This window comes from Eurypyga helias, unplaced genomic scaffold (assembly GCF_000690775.1).
Source record: "Eurypyga helias isolate BGI_N326 unplaced genomic scaffold, ASM69077v1 scaffold4717, whole genome shotgun sequence".
NCBI lineage: Eukaryota > Metazoa > Chordata > Aves > Eurypygiformes > Eurypygidae > Eurypyga > Eurypyga helias.
Genome location: NW_010259713.1, coordinates 11936 through 35257, shown reverse-complemented (window position 1 = coordinate 35257; position 23322 = coordinate 11936). Strand labels below are relative to the sequence as shown.

The window sequence follows — 23322 nt, the reverse complement described above, 5'->3', positions numbered from 1 at the left end:
ATGGAATAAAATAAGGCAAAAGGAAGATGAATCAGCAAGAGAGAAATAGGTGCTGCAAGCATGACTTAAACCTTGACTAAGAGGAATGTGCTGTCTCTCCCGTGTGCCTTTATCATCCAAAATATGCAGGAGACTGAAATAAGATACTGTTTATGCTCAAAAACCAAAATCCTGATTTAGATAATGTACAAAAGCAGGTCCCAGCCCAGACTGGCATTAGGACAATACATAACACAAGTGGGTTTCCAGTTATTCCCATTAAAACCCCAGATACTGAGTCAACCTGCAGGGACCCAGCTGCCAGGCAGCTCGAGCATCTAATACGTCCTCAGGCAAACAGCTCCTGGTTTTTAAGAGAATTCCGCCTCCACAACCCAGAGAGCACAAGTTATTCCGAAAAATGTTACAAAGTCCGATGCACTCACCAGCTGGAAATAAAACCAGCTTATCAAAGAGTCAGCACTCATGCAAAGCGTGACAGCCTCAGTTAAGATTCCTTGATTGAATCTTGACTTTAAATTTAACCAATAAACGTTGTTTGCAGCAGGCACACAGTATTTGTTTGACAGGGAAGGCTCGTGTGTATACAATTCACATGTGGATATAATTCACTTTGCTGGCTGTGCACATTTCAATTATTAATGCCATTTTATTCAAACCAGCTTTGGGGGAGAAGGGAGAAATCGACACCTTAATTGGAAACAAATCCCCCAAAGCACAGTGCAGGATGCGGCAGACTTTTGGGTGTGCTGAGGAGCTCACCACACACCCCCCTGCTGCTGGCAAACCAGAGAGCCTGCATTTTGTGCACCGTTGGTTGTTGTGGTGCACGCAGAGGAAGAAACGCGGTGCCAGGGAAGTACGGCCGTGCCTCGCTCCCTCCAGTAATTCTGGGCCTTAGGTGACTTGAGTTTTTTATTCATCAGCAAGGCTGAAGAATTCAGAGAACGTTCAAGATATCCCTGTGAAAGCCACAGCCACCTTCCCTGCTGCTGCTTTATAAATAACAATCTGGAAGGCGATGGTCTGCGAAGAGCGAGAAGGATGCGTAGGACCCAGAGACTGTGCGGCATCTTTGGAGGGACGTCGCGGGGGCTGAGGCGGGAAGGATGGTGCCAGCTGTAAGCGCAGGAACGAGTTCAAGAGAAGGATGGCACGAAGATCTGCAGCTATTTCTCCAACTGCTGTCCCAGATGAGGGCATCGCTGACATGGATGTACAGGGAGCACAGGGGGTCACTTAGAGCCGGTCAGACTATTCATGGGAGGAATTACTAGCAGTGAGTATCAATATACGTACAACTACACCACGAGGCATTTATCGCACATCAGTGTCACACACAGTTTACATGTAAACTGGCTTGATGTTGACATCTCTCCACGCTCCCAGCACAAAGCTGGGGACACGTCTGCTTTCATTTATGTAAAGTTTGCCTTGCCTGTGCTAAAAACAGGTATTTATCCCAGAGCGTGAGACGGTAAGCGTCGCATGAGAGCTCAACATTTTACTGTGTGCAGCTGAATTCAGCCTTAATGAATTCAAAAGCTTTTTATGTCGGGAAGTTGCACAAAACCTGCTGAAGGTAACGATCCTGTTTCACCGCCGGTCTCCCAACGCTTTATAATGTCTATATTGACTTAAAAAACCAAAAGCCCAGCTGGGGGCACTGACTTATTGCTGCCACCCAGCCAATGTGCCCTGGGAAGTTCCACAGCCCAGAGTCCACCAGGGGCGGAACACTCCCCCTTCCCACTGCTGGCCAGTGTACGAGCTGGGGTGCGGGGAAAGGTGCCGGTATCAGCAAACCTAAGCAAAACGAGCAGTTTAATCTGCTGCTGAACTCGGACGACTTGGCCTCTTACGGGGGTAACGCCTAGGCGAGCGCAGCCAACGTCTCCCCAGCACATCTGACACCAACGTACAGACTGGCTCCAACATTGCTTCCGCCCTGGTCATTAGCTCCTCATTTTAATGAGATGAGACGCTTCCTCCAGCTGCTTAATGAAGCATCAGCTGTCTGCACTTTGACCTTGAAGCAAAAGAACCACATCTTCCTCAACAGCAAGATTTGCCCAAGCAGCCACAGCAAACCTTCCTGATAAAAGTCAAAGCAGGATTCAGCTGAAACCTTCTCCTGCGATTAGGGCAGCGTCAAAAAAAACCCCAAAACCCCGATCAGGGTAGTGTTAACATCCTTTCCCATATCAACTGCTTCTCACTTGTTCCCTTGGCAGGCCAGTGTGGAACTACCAACAGGGAACCGTGCCCCGTTGCTGGAGCTCAGCTGAACCAGGCTCTGCAAAGGAAACTTGGTGCTTCAGTTCCAAAAGGGGCATCGCAAATTCAGGAAGAAAAACCCCACAGAGGGCTATTAAATACAACTGGCTCAGGAAGTGCCTCGGTCAGAAGCCCAAATCGATTCTAAGAAATACCGTGACATGCTTGTCCTTCTCTGTGATACTCGCCAGAGAGAGGGAGCGCGCTAGACGGCCTTTTGGTCTCCCCCATTGCAGAACCGGAGAGACCGACCCAGCGGTCGGCTGCGAACACGCAAAACCCTCCACAGGCGAAGGATGCGCCAGCTGGGATTTTCTCACTTCAGCTAACGGCAGTGAAGATTAACTGCAAAAGTTAACTGCAGGACAGTTAAACCATTCCCATGTCCCAGCGGTTATCTATTTCTCAAGGCTCTTGTGCCAAGCTGGTTTATCCAGTAACTTCACTTACATAAGGAAACGGCTATTTTGACTTCCAAATTCCCCAGGAACATTTCTCCAGATAAAGTTAGAATACACCTATTTACAGAGACTGTGAAGTGTTCTCACACCAGTCAGCGCTGAGCCAATTTACTTCGGCCCCTCCAGGTCAGTGGGAAGAACCAACAGAAAACATCTGTGGCTTTATTTTTCCAGCAGCCACCTGCGACTTCAGCGCGAGGCTGAGTCCAGAACGATGGACCTGCTGCAGGGCTGAGCACAGTCTCCTGGCCATTCAGCACACAGTGAGCAGGCAGCCCTAACAAGCTCCCTTCTATTTTGGGAAGCCAGTTGGGAAGCCTAGAGGCCGCTGGGGTGGAGGGAGACTGGAGCAGACTGTTCTCCTGGGCAGATCTGGATGAGCACAGAGAAGAGTTTTGGGAAGCCAGTTGGGAAGCCTGGGGACTGCTGGGGCGGAGGGAGACTGGAGCAGCGAACAGAGGACCAGTTCTCCTGGGCAGATCTGGATGAGTACAGCGAAGACAAGCCAGGGGAGGTCCCCAACGAGCTTCTCACAGCACCATTTTTGGCCCCCAATTGCACAGCGATAACCAGCCGTATGAAGCACCCTTATCAAGCATGATCTCTGAATGTCCTTGACGCAGGGCTGAAGGCCGAACGCCTTGAACGGCCACCGTCATTTCGGCATCCCTGGCAAGCAGGAGCGCTACTTCTATTTTGGGAAGCCAGTTGGGAAGCCTAGAGGCCGCTGGGGTGGAGGGAGACTGGAGCAGACTGTTCTCCTGGGCAGATCTGGATGAGCACAGAGAAGAGAAGCCAGGGGAGGTCCCCAACGAGCTTCTCACAGCACCATTTTTGGCCCCCAATTGCACAGCGATAACCAGCCATATGAAGCACCCTTATCAAGCATGATCTCTGAATGTCCTTGACGCAGGGCTGAAGGTTGAACGCCTTGAACGGCCACCGTCATTTCGGCATCCCTGGCAAGCAGGAGCGCTACTGGCACAGCCTGTGCCGAGGCGATGGGCAGTGTCCGTGTTCAGCCCTCACACCCCACCGGAATTCAGATTAACAGATGCAAAAGTACTAGCAGGCTCGGAGAAATTCTAACAAGCCAAGAAAATGGCTTTTCCACAGAAAGTGGAAATTTAAATGAAAATATTTGATTACTAAATCCCCATTTGTTCTCTGCATACTTAAATACAGAGCCTTCCTTTCTCCTCAGGAAAGACAAAGGGAGAGCACAGCACCGAGTTTTTAAGGAGGAGTTCTACTGGGAAAGAAACCAAATGTTTGGTTAAAAGTCATCGTCACTGCAGTCTTCATTAGTGTAAAAAAAAAAAAAAAAACAGTGTGTTCCCCCATGAGGAAGGAAAGAAAGGTATGAGCAGACTCAGTTGGCTGGCGAGTGAGCTTACAAAGAAACCACCAGTGCGGAGCAGGGTAAGCAGAAAATTGAGGAAAAGGCAGCAAGCTCCAGGGAAGAGCTGCAAAAGGATCACGAGGGACATGGACTGTTTCCCCCCCAGGCAGCCCCTCACCGCCAAGCACCCTGGTGTTTTGTGTGTGCATGGGGGGGGTTGGGGGGTGGGGTGGTGTTTGATGTGCAGAAAAAGGAAGGGATACATTTCCTTCCCGCTACGGTACTGCAACCAAAGGACCTGGTGCAGCAATGCTGTCAGGAGCCGTGCAACTCTGCGTTTTCAGCGTGTGATCACCCCTCGGAGGAGGCACACGCTACTCAGCAGCCCCGCTGGTGGCGCTGGGAGTTATCACTGGTCCAGTTCCAAATTCCAAGGTAGGAACTCAAGGTTTTCTACAGCTCCAGTACAGCCATCACAAGAGTTATCTTCGCATTTCCTCTATAAAAATAGAACTTATGTACATCTGGTTGCTTAAACAAAGTAATTTTCAAAACCCAACTGGATTTTGCCTGAAGTATTCCACCTGCTTGTTTTCGTGGGGAAAAATTCATATTCCCGCCTCACGAGACAGAGCAAGAAGCAACTGATTGCATAGTGAAACAACAAAATGCTCACAAGGGCTTCATTTGACACCATTCCCCCTTCAACTTGACATCAGGAAATCAACGCAGCGGAAAAGACCACAAAAGAGAATGGCACATCGCCCAACTTCCGAGAAAAGCCGTTTGGGAAGCTCACCTGAAGAGAAAGAATCCGCGTGCTGGATCCAGTTGCTCCCACCATCCAAAGACGCTGCGGCCACGGCTCCTGGTAGTCACTTCTCCCTCCAGCACACCTGGCCCCAGCGCCTGTTTCTCTGGCAATGACTGCACGCTGTGAACTACAACCGGAAGACGTGCCGTTTAGATCCGTACGCCACTTCTTTCTGACCACATCAGTGGGGAGAAATACGCCCCAGCTGCGTTTTATACCTCCGAGAGCGTACTGCTCCTCGGCTACCACGGGGAAACCCTCCGCCTAGGTATGCTTCTTCCAAGCACTCATGCGGGAAGGAAGCAACTCATTAATGTACAGGGTTTGTTCTACAGAGTTTAAGGAACCTTCACAAGTCACAGCCTCCAGTATTAACTGGAAGATCAGGATGAAAAACAATAATCTTAACTACACCGAGCCACCTACACACTGAGAAAATGAAAACCTCAAGATCATAAATACAAAATTCACATGGAATTTCAGTAGAAACACCCGCAGTATAAATTTGCAACACTCTCATCTAAGAGACAACCCTGTAACACCTCCCCAGAGAAAGCAGGATGAGCGCTGCCCGGCAGGGGTGCGGCGCGCGTGGAGGGTCCCAAGGCGTGCGTACGAGCTCCACGGGGATCGCGAGGACAGGCGTCTTGAAAGGCTCTGGGTATTTCCAGCCTCTTGAAAAAGTCACCCGCTGGATTATTTCTTTAATGGCTTGCTTTTAAGCACTCACGTTCAGATCAGTCAGGGGACTCAGTCAGGGACTGGTTTTCAGAGAGGCACGCATCCCGTTCGGAACAGACGTTGGTTCTCAAGTGTCTCGGGTCATTTTTAGCAGACAGCTCTGGTTTACAAGCCTTACAGACCTACCCTGAACCAAAGGATTTAAACGGTGGTAGCAGCAGCTTCTCCCAAGGACATTCTGTCCATACTGAGGTTGTAGGAACAATTTGCCTTTTTTTAATACTGTTGTAACGGTCTAATTATTACTATGCTTGCATGATTTAATTAAGAAGTGTTTTCGTGGAAAAAAACCCTGATTCTGCAGAGTATACGAACATTACATTTCTACTGTGCAGCTAGTGGCCTTTCTGCTCAACACATATTCAGCCTTCACAGCGTTTGCTGCTCGTTGCTCGCCAGATAAACATTAGTCAAAGTTGAGTAATTCCAGTATTAACGCTACAGTGTTTTCCCTCCAAATGTAAAACTGAGCTGGCAATACCACCGGTTGCATCGCACCTGTTTTTCTAGTCGTAATCACGGTGACCTTTGTAACGAGATAACCCCAAAACGTGTCAAGCCCAAGTTAGCGTTAACATCCCCCACTTCACTAAGGAAGGCACAGGAGCAGTGGCATAGGTACTACGCTGAAGCAGCCCCAGAAGCCTAGCACAGCTCGTTTCCAGATTCACAAGGCAGGTCTGCGAAGAGATGAACTGCTCCCACTCGCTGCCTGCTTGCTTATCCCTGCTCAGAGGGTCATCTCACAGCTGGGTCGTACTATGACCGCAGATACTTAATGTCTTCGTTTTAAGTAAGCCAAACTTCCCAGTGACGTACAAAACCAGAGGACAGGTAAGCAGAGAATCCCCGCACAAAGGAGCTTCTGCTCTTTCTCACAGTATCTCATGAACCACGTATCATGGAGAACAAAGTCAGTGGTGGTTTGTAGTTTTGTTTGTGGTTTTTTTTTTTTAATCCAAAGACACCGCAACGAAATCCAACTCTTGTGAGAACACCTTATTTGTCTAAACATGCAAAAAGCTCAAATAACTCAACCTGAGCACTGAAAAGAGGCACACTTGTTAATACTTCATATTCCCAAAGACATACAACAAAGCCGCTGCGAGGCATAGGGACATTCAGCACCTTTTAAAGTTAAAAAAACTCTTTAAACAGCTGAAGAGGGTATTAGATGACTGGCTTCCTATTACCAAAGAGAAACTGAATCAAAATTTAATATTGACACGCTCCCTCCTACACCTGGAGTATCAAAACACCCTCTGCAGTATAAAATAACCTCTTCAGTTCACAGCCAAAGCCATTGTTGCCCCCAACCTGTGCTGGACACAGTCCCACCGATTTGTCACTCTCTGGTGCTTTTGGATCTGTGGCTGAGGAGATACGTCTATTCTTATCCCATGCAAGTTCATGTAACTGAACATACACACCAACTCCTGCTTGTCTCATGGAGTATGGTTAGACTTTTGTGACCTCCTGATACACAGATAATGAAAGCAAATACATCATGGAAACAAGAAATGTGTACTCTGAGCTTTCAGGTGCACAGTTCTTCCCTCCAGACTAGAGTGGCCACACAGTTTTCCTAGGTTTTGTAAATAAAAGCTTAGCTTGAGTTTGGGTTTGTTTTGTGCGGTTTTTCTGTTTTTAAAAAACCCCACACAAACAGAAAAAGCTGCTGGGTACCTCAACTGCTGCCGAGTTCCGCTGTCTGTAAGCTCCTACAATTCCTCAGTGGCACGGGACAACGCCCAAATAACACAAGACAAGCCGCTCTCGTTATAGTGCAATATATGTATTATCGACCGTGCGTTTTCCCACCTGTGAAAGCACATTTACATGTGTCCACTACATGATAATCACGGTCCAGACCAAGAATGCTCCTTACGAAAACTCATGTTCAATATATGCAGTGTAAAGTTGTTCTTTGCACAGCTGTAACAGACAGTTTCTACCACACAATTCCAAGACACAATACGCAACAGGACACAGACAAGAAAAGTTAAGCTTTCTTAGTAAATATGCTCTTTATGAGCATTTTTAGAAAAAGCAAACAAAAATTTCAACACAAATTGGCTCTATAAATCTCAGTCTCAAAGGAAACCAGCATTTTGCACTTGCAACTTGTCTCCTGTATGAGATGGCTTCATCTCCGATTACTCTTTATTCTTGAAGAAGATGAAATTCATGCATGCTAGCAAGGTTTCTGCAATATATATATATTAAAAAAAAACAGTATTAAGACATACCTTATACACATGATCATACATCGACAAAACAGGAACATACAGGATGTGACTGTAGGTATTCCTTACCAAAAAGGTCTCACATTAACCAAGTTAAAGGAGGGAAATACAGGTACCTTAAGTCTTCTAACCCACTTAATGCTGTCTACCTAGCAAGCCTCTTTCACTTTACACCATTTAACAGACACATGTTTATCTTGATATAAGTAGCAACACCTAAAGCTTCTCTCCACTACCCACTCGTGTCCCTCCCTCTTCCTAACGGGCTGATTCCAGTGACAAAACTCGTAAAGCAATCAAAGGTAAAACCTTACATGTCTCTTCAGTTAGTATTATGAAAGTCGTTTGAGTTCTGCCAAAAGTATTCCAAGTTGGACGTGGCAGGACTGCACTGGATGTGACAAGCTTGTATTGGCAAGAAATATCCAACTTCCTGCCAAGTGAATACTTCTTTTGCTACAATCTCTTGGGAAGGAATGGGGGGAAGAATTTGTTCCAGCAAAACAGGTAACGTTTTCCTCAATCCCTTCAGTGGCAGGGAAGTAGACTGAAAGGAACAGGAAGATACACCCGACTGACACGTGGCTCAGAGGCTGGTGCCACCAGTGGAGTTTTGGGTTCTTTGCTCATGGGGAGGTTTACACGGCACCAGGGCTACTGGCAGAGGATGGGATACATCTGTCTCAGAAGGGGAAAAGGATCCTGGGGCAAGAATTAGCAGGGCTCGTTAAAAGAGCTTTAAACTAGATTGGAAGGAGGAAGGGGATGTAACTGGGCCTGCTAGTAATAAGCCCAGGGGGAGCATGCCAGGGTTTGTAGGATGGTGTGCTAGCAAGGACCATCGTTCTACTGTCTTGGTGGAAGTAGGGGCTGGAGATACATGTGGCAGCAAAGATGGAAGGGTTATTGATGGGTTTAGAAGCCAAAAACACCTGAGACCAGTCGGATGGGACTTAGGGCTTCCACCCACAAAAGAGTTGGGAACATCAGCCCAAATGAAGTGCATCTATGGTAACCCATGCGGCATGGGCAACAAACGGGAGGAGTTAGTAGCCATGGTGCACCAGGAAAACTGAGATACAGCAGCTATCACAGAAACATTGTGGGATGTCTCACACGACCGAGTGCTGCAATCGATGGCTACAAGCTCTTCAGACGGGATAGACAAGGAAGGAGAGGTGATGGGGTGGTTCTGTATGTTAGGGACTGTTACAGAAGTTTAGAACTTAATCATAGTGATGATATGGTTGGCTGTCTATGGCTCAGAATCAGGGGAAGGCCAACAAGGCTGATGTTGTGGTGGAGGTCTGTTATGGACCACCCAATCAGGACAGAGAGGTAGGTGAGACATTCTGTAAGCAGCTGGAGGAAGTCTTGTGATTGCACGCCCTTGTTCTTGTGGGGGACTTCAACTTTCCAGATGTCTGCTGGAAAGACAACACAACAGAAGGAGAACAGTCCCAGAGGTTCCTAGGGAGTGTTGAGGATAACTTCCTTAACTCAGCTGGTCAGTAAACCTAGCAGGGAAGGTGCCCTGCTGGATCTGCTCTTGGTGAACAGAGAAGGACTGGTGGGTGCTGTGACGGTTGGAGGCTGACTAGAGCACAGCAATCAGTAAATGATCGAGTTCTCTATTCTTAGAGAAGTAAGGAGGAGGGGAGAGCAGAACTGCCACCTTGGACCTCCGAAGGGCAGACTTTGACTTGTTTAGGAGACTACCTGACAGTCTCTTGGGAGGCAGTCCTGAAGGGCAAAGGAGTCCAGGAAAGCCGGACGCTCTTTAAGAAGGAACTCTTAAAGGCACAGGAGCTGGCCATCCCCCTGTCTTGTAAGTCAAACTGGAGGCAAAGAAGACCAGCCTGGCTGAAGAGGGAGCTCTGCCTGCAGCTCAGGAAAAAAAGAAGAGTCTATGGCCTTTGGAAGTAGGGGCAGGCCACACACAGAGATATTGAGGCTATGCAGAGAGAAAATTAGAAAGTCCAAAGCCCAGCTAGAAATTAATGTGGCTTCTGCTGTAAAGGATAACAAGAAATCCCTCTACAGATACGTTAGCAGCAAAAGAAGGGCCAGGGAGAGCCTCCATCCTCTATTGGATGCAGGAGGAAACATGGTGACAAAGGATGAGGAAAAGGCAAGAGGGGCCAGGGAGAGCCTCCATCCTCTATTGGATGCAGGAGGAAACATGGTGACAAAGGATGAGGAAAAGGCTGAGGTGCTTAATGCCACTTTTGCCCCAGTCTTCAGTAATAGGACCAGCTGAATGCTGAGAATGCAGCCCCCTGAGCTAGAAGATAGAGACTGGAGCAGAATGAACTCACCACTATCCAGGAAGAGATGGTCGGCGACCTGCTGCACCACACAGATGTGCACAAGTCTACGGGACCAGATGGAATCCACCCAAGAGTTCTGACAGAGCTGGCAGAGGTGCTCACCAAGCCACTTTCCAACATTTTTCAACGGTCACGGCTGACCAAGGAGGTCCCAGCAGACTGGAAGCTAGCCAACACGACACCCATCTACAAGAAGGGCTGGAAGGAGGATCCAGGAAACTACAGGCCTGTAATTTGACTTCAGTGCTGGGGAAGCTGATAGAGCAGATCATCCTGAGTGCCATCACGCAGTACACGCAGGACCAGATGATCAGGCCCAGTCAGCAAGGGTTTACAAAAGCAGGTCCTGCTTGACTAACCTGATCTCCTTCTGCAACATGGTCACCTGCTTAGTGGATAAGGGAAAGGCTGTGGACATTGTCTATCTGGACTTTAGTAAAGCCTTTGACACGGTATCCCACAGCATACTCCTAAAAAAACTGGCTGCTCACGGACTGGATGTTAATTCCAGTTGGCAGCTGGTCACAAGTGGTGTCCCTCAGGGCTCAGTACGGGGGCCACTGCTGTTTAACATCTTAATCAATGATCTAGATGAGGGGATCGAGTGCACCCTTAGTAAGTTTGCAGACAACACCAAGCTGGGTGGAAGTGTTGATCTGCTTGAGGGTATGGAGGCTCTGAAGAGGGATCTGGACAGGCTGGATCAATGGGCCAAGACAAATTGTATGAGTTCCAATCAGGCCAAATGCTGGGTTCTGCACTTTGGCCACAAAAATCCCTGTCAGTGCTACACTCTTGGAGAGGAGTGGCTGGAAAGCTGCTCAGCAGAGTGGAACCTGGGACTGTTGACTGACAGCAAACTGAACATGAACCAGCAGTGTGTCTGGGAGGCCAAGGCAGCCAGTGGCATCCTGGCCTGTATCAGGAATAGTGTAGCCAGTAGAATCAGGGAAGTGATTTAACCCCTGTACTCACAGAGTGGAAGGGGTTGGAAGGGACCTCTAGAGATCATCTAGCCCAAGCCCGCTGCCAGAGCAGGATCCCCTAGAGCAGATCACACAGGGACAGGTCTAGGCAGCTTCTGAAAGTTTCCAGGGAAGGAGACTCCACCCCTCTCTGGGCAGCCTGTTCAGGGCTCTGTCACCCTCACAGGGAAGAAGGGTTTCCTCATGGTCAGGTTGAACCTCCTGTGCTCCAGTTTATGGCCGTTGCCCCTAGTCCTGTCACTGGACACCACTGAGAAGAGCCTGGCCCCATCTTCCTAACACCCACCCTTCAGATGTTGATAAGCATTGATGAGATCCCCCCTCAGCCTCCTCTTCTCCAGGCTAAACAGACCCAGCTCTCTCAGCCTTTCCTCACACAGAAGGTGCTCCAGGTCCTTCATCTTAGTGGTCCTGTTTAACAGAAGACTAGTAAGGTGCCTTCTTTCATGACTGTATCACTAACCTGGTGCTTCTGTGGCATTTGGAAAATATAAACATTCAGACCGAAATGTCAGAGTCCTGCCAAGCTAATGTAAAGAGTTAAAAGTCCTGATCTTGCTTAAGTTAATACTTACAGGAGCACAAGCAGAGATGACCATTTTACAGCCAGTGAACTGAGACTGTGACACCCCTTTTCTCATAGACAACTTCAAACAGATAAAATACACTTATTTTGATTGTCATGGCTGAAGTTATATAACACACAGCATATGTGCTTATAAAACAAAGTAAGCAAGTATTAGCTTAAAAAAAAGAGAAGCCTGCTGACTGAGCAGAGATTTTACGTAAACACAAATGACAAATCAATTGTAAGCTTCAGCTTCAGACCCCGGGTCTGATACTCTTTGGTCCAAGTGTACGAAATACACCACCAAAATACTATAGTTCATTATCGGCCACCTGACTTTTGCGTTGTCTTACTGAGTTTTCAGTCTCTGCATCAGCTAAGGGTTGTTCGCTTAAGTCTTCCATTTCTTCTTCCCCTGATTCTTTTTCAAGCGCTAAATCCTTCTCTGACTCATCAGCACTTGAATTTGCTGCATCTTCTCTATCCGAGAGATCTTTTACTTCTGCAGTCTCTTCCGCATCATCTGCGGAAAGCTCTGCAGCCTCCTCTGGTTCTTCTAGTGCTGCATTCTCCGCATTATCCTTCGTTATTGCTTCTTCTAAACAAAAGAAGAGTTTCAAATACGGAAGGTTAGACTGATTCTTGGAACAGCGCCTTTTAAAAGTTACATCACCATGTACACATTCTCAAATATTCACAAACATTATTGAAAACTTGTAGAGAACTGTATTTTCCTTATTTTCAATTATTTCAAATAAATTTTCAGCAGTATTTCTCCTCTATGTTCCTGTTTTTCCTGCATATTGGGCATACGTAGCTTATATTTTGTTATACCACGTTACAAACTAAAGACAGATCAATTTTACTCCTTGAGGAGGTATAATTATCAAACAAATCAGTGGCAAAGTGAAAAGATACTGGTAAGCTCTGTCAGGTACCAGCTGCTGTTGAGTCAACCAGCCATCTGGATTGCACAAGTATGCATAGGTGTACTGTTCTTGTGACAGTGATGAACATCTAAGATTTGGAAGACTCTGATTTTGCACACTTATGAATTTTTACTCCACTTAATACCACAAACCTACCAAAAGATGTTCTGAAACTTTACACATTAGTGTTGACAAGAGACTATTTTGTATGTCAGTTTTTGCCTCCCATGTTGACAGGGAGCAGACTACTACTCAGAAGCCCTCTCACAGGAGGACACAACAGGAAGATACATATTTCCTTCCTTCATTTGAAGGAGATGCAACACCCTTCCCCTCCCACCCCCACGCCCCATCCCCACACTCGCAGTCTCTATATTCATTTGATTCCCTCTATCTCCTCCTTTTCCCAACCACAAATTACACAGAGAATGTCACAGGTTCAGAATGTTACATCTCCTAATGCAAAATACAGGGTGCATATTGGGATTTGGAAGCATCCTGCCAAAGCAAATTCCTTTTGATATTAAAGCCACAGGTCCAGTGAATATGCATCTCATAAAATACACAAAGCCCAGTATCTTTCTTCAAGACTTCCTCATTTTGAATGCATTTAGCCTCTTCACAGCTCCAGAAGCTAGAACAAATTACTGTTGTGTTTCTGAGGTTGTTTTTGTCTGCTTTGCTATCCTCTAGGTATATGTTCAGACATCAATATTTTAAAGCCCAACCTACCGATCTTTGTCAGGGTGACTAAAATTAATAATTGGATCATTTGTTCACATCTAAGTTCTTGACAGTGTATTGCCCTCCCTCCTACTAGTCTGCGTTTAAATCTACAGCATCTCACCCACTGAAGAGTTCTTACCAGGTATTTCAGCTCTGTATCTTGACTTGGATGGGCAAAGGCAGTCTGAAATCAAAACCAGTATCTGTATAAAGAGAAAAAAAAAGGTATATATTAGCAAATCATCCCAGCATCCCCTGCACTATTTTTTCCTACTCATCCGTTCTAGATAGTCATACAAGAAAATTTAGAAAATTATCTTGCCTGAGATAAGAGCTAAATAAATCCATGGAAAAAAGTGCTTTCTCAAGTGTAGTCCAACCAACATTCTCTGCTTTCTACTCTAAATTTTCTGCCTCCTACTTCCCCAAATTTATTCAGCATTGAAATTGCTTGCATGTCAAAAAGAGAGGCCCGGAACACAGTTGAGGATTTTTATTACTTTTAAACTAATGAAACAATTTTGGTCAAGGTTTCCTATATTTTGGGACATTATTCCATTCCTGCCGGTGGCTTCCCAATACAGGATGTACGCTTCCACCTTTTGCGCTTCCTGATATATAAAGCAGCCTTGTGCAGAATGCATACATACAAAACTCAAGATATCTGTCTTTTTGTCACATGCTAAGAATAACGCAAGAGAGACACCTACCACGTTAAATACATTTCAATCACTGAAAAGCTTTTTAGAAAAAGCTGAGAGATTAACTTTACAGTTTTCAGCTTCTTCAGATTTTTTTAAGTGAAAGAAGGAAAGTTTAACTCATCATATTCGTTCACTCCGAGTTACATTAACTTTATTGGCGCTGATTTGGTGATGAAAATCGACCATCTAAAACACCTGTATAACTGTCTTTCATTATACTGTTCAAAAATTTCCTCATATATACCAATTTTGTACACATTTTATGTATAAAAATGTGGGTTTGCCTAAATACACACAGGCTGCTTTGAAGTCACTTCCCTGTACTACTGAGAAACACTCTCATGAATTTTTCTTTATTACACTAATATTTGGGCTGAAGAGCAGAGACCCAAGTGCCAGAAACAACCTTTACACTTCCTACATGGAACAGCAATTAGCAGCTATTAAAACTAGTTATCAGCATAACTGTTTTAAATTGTCCTTCCAGTTGCAGAACACACTTGTGGACCAAGCAACTAGTCTGAAAGAACTTCCAATCCCATCTATACCTCCTTCTCCCCCTCGGTTTCTCATTTAATATTGACTGACATTTGAGAGGTCACAGAGAGGAAATCATCCCAGCTCCACAGGTAAAGCAAATCTGAAATGTTTCCTCTGATGAAACAACACAGAGCTCAGGACATGGTCCTTCACATATATAGCCAACAGGTTTGAATAACCTTCCTAATGTTTTAGAGCTTGCTGTATGATTGCACTAGTTCTGGTCAGTAACAAGAGAGGTCGAATTTTTCCGTTCCTAATGAGAACTCAAACCAAAAGATCATGGGGGAGAAAGAAATGAAGTCAGATTTTACTAAAACCAAGCTGTAACCACAAAACTATGCCCTGGAATACAGCAAGTCAAACCCCCAAATCTTCAAAGCCTTTAAAAAAGTCTTTTCATCCTTTCAATTTGGTAACAGTGTGGCAGCATACTTACACTGCTAACTCCCACAAACACAATCCCCCTCCAGCTAATAAAAAACTCTCTGCAAAGGCTGTGTTTTTGGAAAGTAGGAGTCTTCATACAATTCTGACCACACGCATTCGATCCTTAAGCACAAAAGTCTTGGATGCAAAGGGCAATACAAAAGCCACTTGTCTAGTGGGTGCACTAAACAAATCTAAATTGAAGCATGAATTTCATAAAACAGTTAACTTAGGTGTATCAGTACCAACCTTTACCCGATGTACGTAACAATACTGGGGAGTGGATCTGCAGTACTGAATGCTGAAGAAGTTCCAACAAAAGAGACTGTTTCAGTTGGAAGGGATCTACAACAATCATCTAGTCCAACTGCCTGACCAATTCAGGGCTGCGCAAGTTAAAGCATGTTATTAAGGCCACTCTCCAAATGCCTCAAACACTGACAGGCTTGAGGCATCAGCCACCTCTCTAGGAAGCCTGTTTGTGTTTGACCACCCTCTTGGTGAAGAAATGCTTCCTAACATCCAGCCTAAACCTTCCCTGGCACAGCTCTGAACCACTCACACGCATCCTAACACCGGATGCCAGGAAGAAAACACACTTCATTAAAATAAGGTAGTTTGGTATATCTTATCAGTGAAGTTGTAGTTTGTTTGTGTGAGGGTTTTTTTTCTCATAACTTAGTGTGAAGCAAAAGTTGTAGGTAACTGAGAAAAAGAAAGTAATACGCATTCTTACCAAACCCAGGAACAGGCCAATCACTAATGTAGCTAAGATGAAGATTGCGTAAGAAATCCAAACATGAATTCCAAGACTGCCAGTGAGGTAGCTATGTATTTGCTGGAAATGAGAAGAAGATACTTAATGTAACTCCATAACACCACTTATGATTTACACTACTGTCACCATTACATGACTTGATATCTAATTAAGACCTTCCATTTAACAGTATTTATACTGAAGTCTTCGGTCTCATGGCCCAGTCATCCTTAGATGTCATACTAAATTCTTTTGATACCATTAAATCTTCTTTTTCTTTACCAAGTTGTTTAAGCAAAGGATGCACAACTCCTGCTTCCTAAGAAACTCGGAGACCATACATAATCTCACTGCATATAAATGTATGAGGAAGCCCCAGAACATACAGGAAAAGTATCACGACATTCTTGATCTTTTTATTCTGTAAGAAGGTGGCAACTGTCAGAGACAGACCATCGGGCTAGGTGAACCCACAGCATGAACCTGTACATTTGCTGCTGGTGGCCTCTGTTGTAGGAAGGAGACCTTACAGTAAACACCCCCAAGAGCGAGAGCCACAGCACCAACAGAAATCTATGAAGCTGATTAGTTAAAAAAAGTAACTTAAAAATTCCGGAACCAAAAAAAAAGCAACCAAATCAAGTGTGTTTACACACACTTCACAAGCACACAACCAAGTGAAAAAATGTAACCTCATGCAGAGCTTTATCGCTGTGATTACATCTGGAAGCAGAGTGGTAAGTGTTTCAAAGTTGCCAAAGATCAAAATACATAAATTCGGGAGTTCACTCATTAACTAAAAGGGAGCCATTTAGGTCTCACTCAAGTTCTTTAGCTCTTAAAGGGATCCACCTTTAAGAGCTATGCAGACACTAAGTGATTTCACTTATAAATTTAAAGAGAATACTCCAAATACTCCAAGATTTCTTTGAAACTTAAGTCTGTCATTCAAACCTAGAAATTCAACTGACTGAACCAAGCATCACATCGAGTCAGATAGGCTGGTATAAAGTAAAATTATGACAACAGAGCTCTTCCAAAAGTATATACATTAGAAAAGAAACCACCATCAATATTTACAAAGGTTTAAATTCTGAAATTCCAGGTTTTGTTTGGGGTTTTTGTTTGTTTGTTGGTTGTTTGCTTTGTTTGGTTGGTTTTTTGGGGGTTTGGGGTGTTGTGTTTTTTTGTTTGGTTTTTTGTCAGAACAGCTCCCAACATTTATCAAAGCATATGCACAGACAACACAGCAAGAAGAGTGAGGAAATGTACAGCTGAAATATTCAAAGCAGAAAGCAAATTAGAGGAGGTTTCTTCCCAGAGCATTTAATCTTTCAGGAAGGAAACCAGCCACAGACATCATTACACAGAAGTCATGGAAGAGAAATGCCAGGAGACTATAAAAAGTCAGTACTACCACTGAAAGAAAGAACCAGAGATAGCTTGCACAAGAAACCTAACAACTGCAAGTATTCTTTGATTCTGGGTTTGTTAGATGCTCAGTGGAAGTGATACAAACTCTAGTCACACTACTACATTTATTTTTGTAGCACACGTTACAATAATAAGACCTTCTACTACAATCAAATACAGCCTCTTTATCTTGGCCGCATGTGAACATTTTAAGAAGAAAAATGGAAAGGTCTGGAAATTTTCAGCATTTGCATTCTACAGGAAAAACTTTGATAGCTCCCAAATGAAATAGTCCTGAAATATTCTTAAGCTCAAAGCATACTTCAGTGTACACTAAGCATTCCTCCTTTACTTCTGATAATTACTCTACTGCCCAAGCTTGCTGTGTTCTTATGTGAATGGCACTGACAGCTTTAACTCCAGATGCAGAAATCCTTACTAAAAATTAAAGGCATTACCCGCTCTTCTGACAATACACTCGATGCAAACAAACTGCAGAAGAGCACGATTTACAACTCTAAACATGAACCTGGATATAATCTTAAGGAACAGTATTAAGTGAGAGAACCTGGCAGATACTGTATGTAGTCCAGATGTTTACCCCCATTTCTGCAGCAGCTCTCAAAACAGCTACTTTATCTTGTTAGCACACTTTAATAGAACATTTGAACCATATCATGATAAGAACAGTATTTTGATAATCTTACAATCAAACTGACATTTTTGGCACAGACTATTACTACAACAAAATTTATAGTGCAGATACTACACACCCAATGTACAGTAAATGTAAAAAAACCTAACTCATAAAAGATAAAAATATTCAGTTAGGTTCTGACTTCTAAGCAGATTATTATTCAAGGCATAACAAGGGGGTATGGAAACCACTACCACACAGTTACTTACCCTGATCCATCCGGAGAAGTGAAACAGCCCTGCCATGCCATGCATCCTAGAAAACAGAAATGGAAGGAACAGGTTCAAGACAGACAGGAGTTGAGATACACAGCAAACACTGCAGAAACCAGACAGAGATTCTACAGCCTTCCAATGCCATTCAGGCCCTAGTAATTGTCAGGAGGAGGCTACTGCAAACAAGCACACTTTCCACGTATTATGTTAAGTTAAGCCAGCCCAGTGCAAAGCACTGAAACAGTGACTTGAACCATGGCATTTGAGCATAATCAAGAAATAGCTTAGCCATACACAGCTGTAACTGCCTTTTCCCCAGCTCACAGTAGCATGCAGCCCTGTAGCTGCTCTCTCCATTACTAAACATCCTACAGCTCTTCCTCATTCTCAGAAAAACGTAAGGACACTCACTGGATCTTTGACATGAATTTACACATAATACCTTTAGCCAAAAAAAAAAACCAACGCAGGGCATTCACATATTTGGTTCACCCTTTATATCATACAAGCATTCTACGCTATTTCAAAGCGAATCCAACATTCTGAAAACAAATTCTGATATATTGTGTAAGCACTGCGCTGTTTCCTATTTCAAAAGGGGACACGAGACTTCCTTGTAAAGAAATAAACAAGAAATCCTTAATGCTTAAGGCTGCAGGCCCTGAGTAGCCAGAATTCATGAAGGAATAATCTACCTTAATACACATTTGATTCCACTGCTTGACAGATACTGAAGCTGACACATAATGCTCAGTGGCTGTACTTTTTAATCTTCATATATATTTTCAAAGAGGATCAAAACAAGCCTTAGCAGGCACAAATAAAAGCAAATGCAGAAAATAAACTGCTTTTAAAGGTGAGAAACTGGAAAGCAGACTGTCAATACAGATTGTTTCTGCAAAGTCAACATGTCTAGGGAATAAAGGCTTTTTGTCTTCAGCTGTCAACATGGCACCCTTAATGAATAATGAGCTATAAAACATGTTTCTTGTTAATAAAAACAGAGCATTACATTATAGAAGACGGAGACTTCCATCCTGCTACAGGCTCCACAGCTTCCCATTTTCTCTCTAAAACATAACCTTGAAGATCTTCCAATGTCCGTGAGCCTCGATATCTGCGAAATACTCCATCATTTGCACTAAAAAACAGAAATACAGTTTAAGGGGTTATCTGTGTTAATGTGTATCTATTGTAAAAAAAAAAAACCCAAAACAACAACAAACAAAAAAACCATATACATTATAGATTTGACTTGCTCAGGAAAGCCGAAGGCCTAAGCATCATGCGATCCATGATGGAAAGTGTCAGTTTTTAAACAGCTTGAGCTTTGGCCATTTATTAAAAATGCTATTTTTCTTCAATAAAAGTTCACACGCACTACAGCAAATACAAAGCACATGAGGTTAACAACCAAGCCATTTTTTAGACATAACTTGGAATTAAATGTGTGAGTCATGCATATATACACACACAATACCACAACTTAATAGAAGGTTCAATATTTAAAGGATGACATTTTTTTATTAGAGAAGAGATACACATCTTTCCTGATCTGTTTTTAACACTGTAACAGGAGAACTTAAAGTCATTCAAACTAAAGAAAAGCCTCAGATGAGAACGTGATCAGTACAATCAAAACTCTAAAAAATAACCTGAACTGAAACTACAGGCCAGCATTCCTTCATTTTTACCTGCATCTTAGAATTAGAGTTTAAAACAAGTGATGGGCCGGAGTCAACAGCTACATATCAGTACCGAGCCAACAGATGATGAATTCTAGCAGTAAGAGAAACAGTACAACAAACAGTGGAAGATTTCTGTGCTGTTTTACATGAGACCTGTGCAGTTTTATTCAAATGAGAAATTTTAAAGACATTCCTGCAAGATCCATTGTGTCTTGTCACATACAGTCAGGTTCCTAGAAGCCAATATGACAAACTTGCTCCAATTTTAACAAATGCTATAAAATGTTGTTTCCAGACTGAAAAAGCCTCACTTTTATCTAGGTAAAAAACTGTTTGTAAGAGAACCCTCCACCATAATTTAAAAATACATACTTTATGTTCAATAAGTGCACTGAGCTCCCGAGAAATGTTTTAGAGATTGACAAAGTGAAACAAGCCAGTTGGTCATTACATCCTCCATGCCACTATTCAAACAGGAGAAAGAAAGAATCCGTACCGACACAATTGTTTCTAGAATGACACACTTACTGGTAAATTGTAGGAAGTGTTGTGACAAAGAAACGACCGCTCAAGCCTAGAAAGGGAAGAAAAGAACCACATCAAACGGCTACGTAAAACTGAAATTTCGCATTCTCACTTATCTAGAAATACGTACAAATCTATTTCTAGACTAGAAAGCAGCAGATTGCAGAGCTTTTACCACTGTTTTGTAAATACAGATTTACTGTTTGTCTTCAGAAATGCTACAACTAACAGATATTAAATACTGTTGATAAATTAGGGGAAAATGCCTAGCTTGAAGAACATTTGCTACAAGGTAAATTTTTCTACCTGGATTTCACTAATCAAGTATTTGCACACAAATGAAGTTTTTGACCAGACCAGCAGACTGCCCCTCTAACCAAGAGGAAGTAGTCACAGAACTGCACCCATATTCCACAACGCTATGTGCTTGTGCCCATGAACAGTCTCATCCAGATGGCCTTTGTTTCACGTAGAAAGCTGGGCCGGTAATGACGACAGCAGTGACAACAATGGCTTAAAAACTCTGGCCCCTAATTTTAAATCCTCCTCTAGCCGATTCTAAATTATTTGGAGCTGCACATTTCAGATCATTAAATAAAATAATCTTTGTATTTTCTTGTTTGCGTCTTCCAACTAATCCACACACATTGCACCACCAGTCTGTTCTGATACCCTGAAGGAAAGCTCAATTCTCTCATAAACACAACTGTAGCAAGACAACGTTTGGAATGTTTCTAGTGCGTCACGTCAGCATTTTGAGCATCAGACATCAGACTGAAGAAAGCACTAAGAAAGCTTGAAGAAGGCCTTCAAGGGGCTGACTGGGATTGATCCCCACACTGGAAGCAGGTGTTTCACTGGCATATACAACACATAGTGGTCTTTTTATAATACCACCCTAGACAGTAACAACATCGTGCAACTCATAGGACACAGAAATTATCCAAATGACCAAAAAACAGCTTGTGGGGGAGAAGGTGTTTGAAATTCTCTGGTTTTCACTCAGTACTGCTACAGAGTAATAGGTGCAAGTGCCTCCAGCTTCACTGCTGTGATAGGTACAACACTCAAGATCTCCAAGTGTACAGCTTAATGGCAAAAGAGTCAGCTGTGAAGCATAAAGCTCCCAAACATCTCAGTACAACTCAACTAGCTGTCAGTTGAAGACATCACTCTCCCCACTCTGCTTCCACATCTGAGGAAAAATCAGGGCTACCTAACAACACCACCTCCTGACAATTACACACACGCACAAGTGAGAGGAAGAACTTGCCTTAATGCTTAGTAGTTTTATTTACTATTCAACGCATCCAATTTAAAAGACTGCAGAAATGAAAAACATGCTACTAATGCAGTCTGTTTTGGAAAAAAAAAAATACAGCAGACTTCAGAGATCATCAACCCTCAGATATGCAGGCTAACTCCACTAGCAAGGGTGACATTCCTCTAGCTAGCAGCTGCCAGTCATAAAACATACCACTGTAAAGATACAAATCAGTTATTTAACTTCTCCTTTTATAAAGTTCCATGAAAAATCTTTGGAGAAAATAAGTCCTTATTTGCTTTTCAATAACACAAACTTCTTTTGGCACCAGGAAGAAACCATGGAAAAGTACTGTAGCAACAGAGTTCCTGCCATTAGAGACAGAGATGAGCTATACTGAGCTGAGCCACATATTTTTAAAAGTTTCAGTAGTAACATTTTTCCCAGTGTGAATTCCCTTATGGAATAGGCAAAAAAGGGTTGTGGAGTTTTTTGTTGTTTTGATTTGGGTTTTTTAAGATGTTTAAATCAAACCAAATGCAAACACATTTAAAGTTCCAAAAAGGAATTATCCTTCATTTCAATTTTTCAGCTTTCTGCCTTTATTGCTATGAGAGGCAGGGTGGTGGAATATAATCAGCTAAAAGCTGCACCAGCACAGGAAAATAAAGTAAACAAACCCACAAGTGTAACAGGAGAATTCATCAGGCACAAAGCACAGCTGTACAAGAAAAACCTAGGTGGAGAGCCATAAAGAACATCATAAGCTTAAGAGCAGGCGAAGTCTTGGGAACACTGAAAGACTCTTTGAAGTTCTTACAAACGCTAGTCAGGCAAACAGAAAACAAAATAGCAAACTTAAAACTCTCTAATCAGTAGCCTATCCTAGAGCAAGTACCAATGGTTTCAGAATGAAAAATGAAATTATAAGATCTGCTGCCAAAATACATCTAAGCATCCCCAAAACTTTCGTTTGAGATTTGTTGCTTATCTAAGACACTCCTTAGAACAGCAAAACCAGATGTGAGCCAGCTCCAAAGAGCTAAGAACAGAGAGTAAATTCTTTTGGTGCACAGAACCATAGAATGGTTTGGGTTGGAAGGGACCTTAAAGACCATCTAGTTCCAACCCACCTGCCATGGGCAGGGACACCTTCCACTAGACCAGGTTGCTCCAAGCCTCATCCAGCCTGGCCTTGAAGACATCCAGGGATGGGGCATCCACAGCTTCTCTGGGCAACCTGTTCCAGTGCCTCACCACCCTCTCTGGGAAGAACTTCTTCCTGATATCTAATCTAAACCTCCCCACATTCAATTTAAACCCGTTACCCCTTGTCCTGTCACTACAGGCCCTTGTAAAAAGCCCCCCCCAGCTTCCTTGTAGCCCCTTCAGGTACTGGAAGGTCCTATAAGGTCTCCCCGGAGCCTTCTCTTCTCCAGGCTGAACCAGCCCAACTCTCTCAGCCTCTCCCCATGGCAGAGGCGCTCCAGCCCTCGGAGCATCTTCCTGGACTCCTATGGACTCGCTCCAACAGGACTATATCCTGATGTGTAGGGCTCCACAGCTGGACACAGTGCACCAGGGATCTCACGAGAGCAAAAGGGGGAGAATCATAGAATCGTAGAATGGTTTGGGTTGGAAGGAACCTTAAAGACCATCTAGTTCCAACC

General features: G+C 43.8%; 1 protein-coding gene across 1 annotated transcript in view; it reads right to left on the bottom strand.

Moving 5' to 3' along the window:
- Window positions 1-12076: 12076 nt before the first annotated feature.
- The window catches only part of TMX4 (thioredoxin-related transmembrane protein 4), a gene marked incomplete at its 5' end in the record, with an annotated part of 14392 nt that continues 3146 nt past the window's right edge, over window positions 12077-23322 (bottom strand). Inside the window, 6 exons of the mRNA XM_010154741.1 lie at window positions 12077-12360; window positions 13560-13623; window positions 15830-15931; window positions 18170-18215; window positions 19188-19316; window positions 20392-20437. Coding sequence (XP_010153043.1) covers window positions 12077-12360; window positions 13560-13623; window positions 15830-15931; window positions 18170-18215; window positions 19188-19316; window positions 20392-20437 — 671 coding nt within the window. The remainder of the gene's footprint in view (window positions 12361-13559; window positions 13624-15829; window positions 15932-18169; window positions 18216-19187; window positions 19317-20391; window positions 20438-23322) is intronic.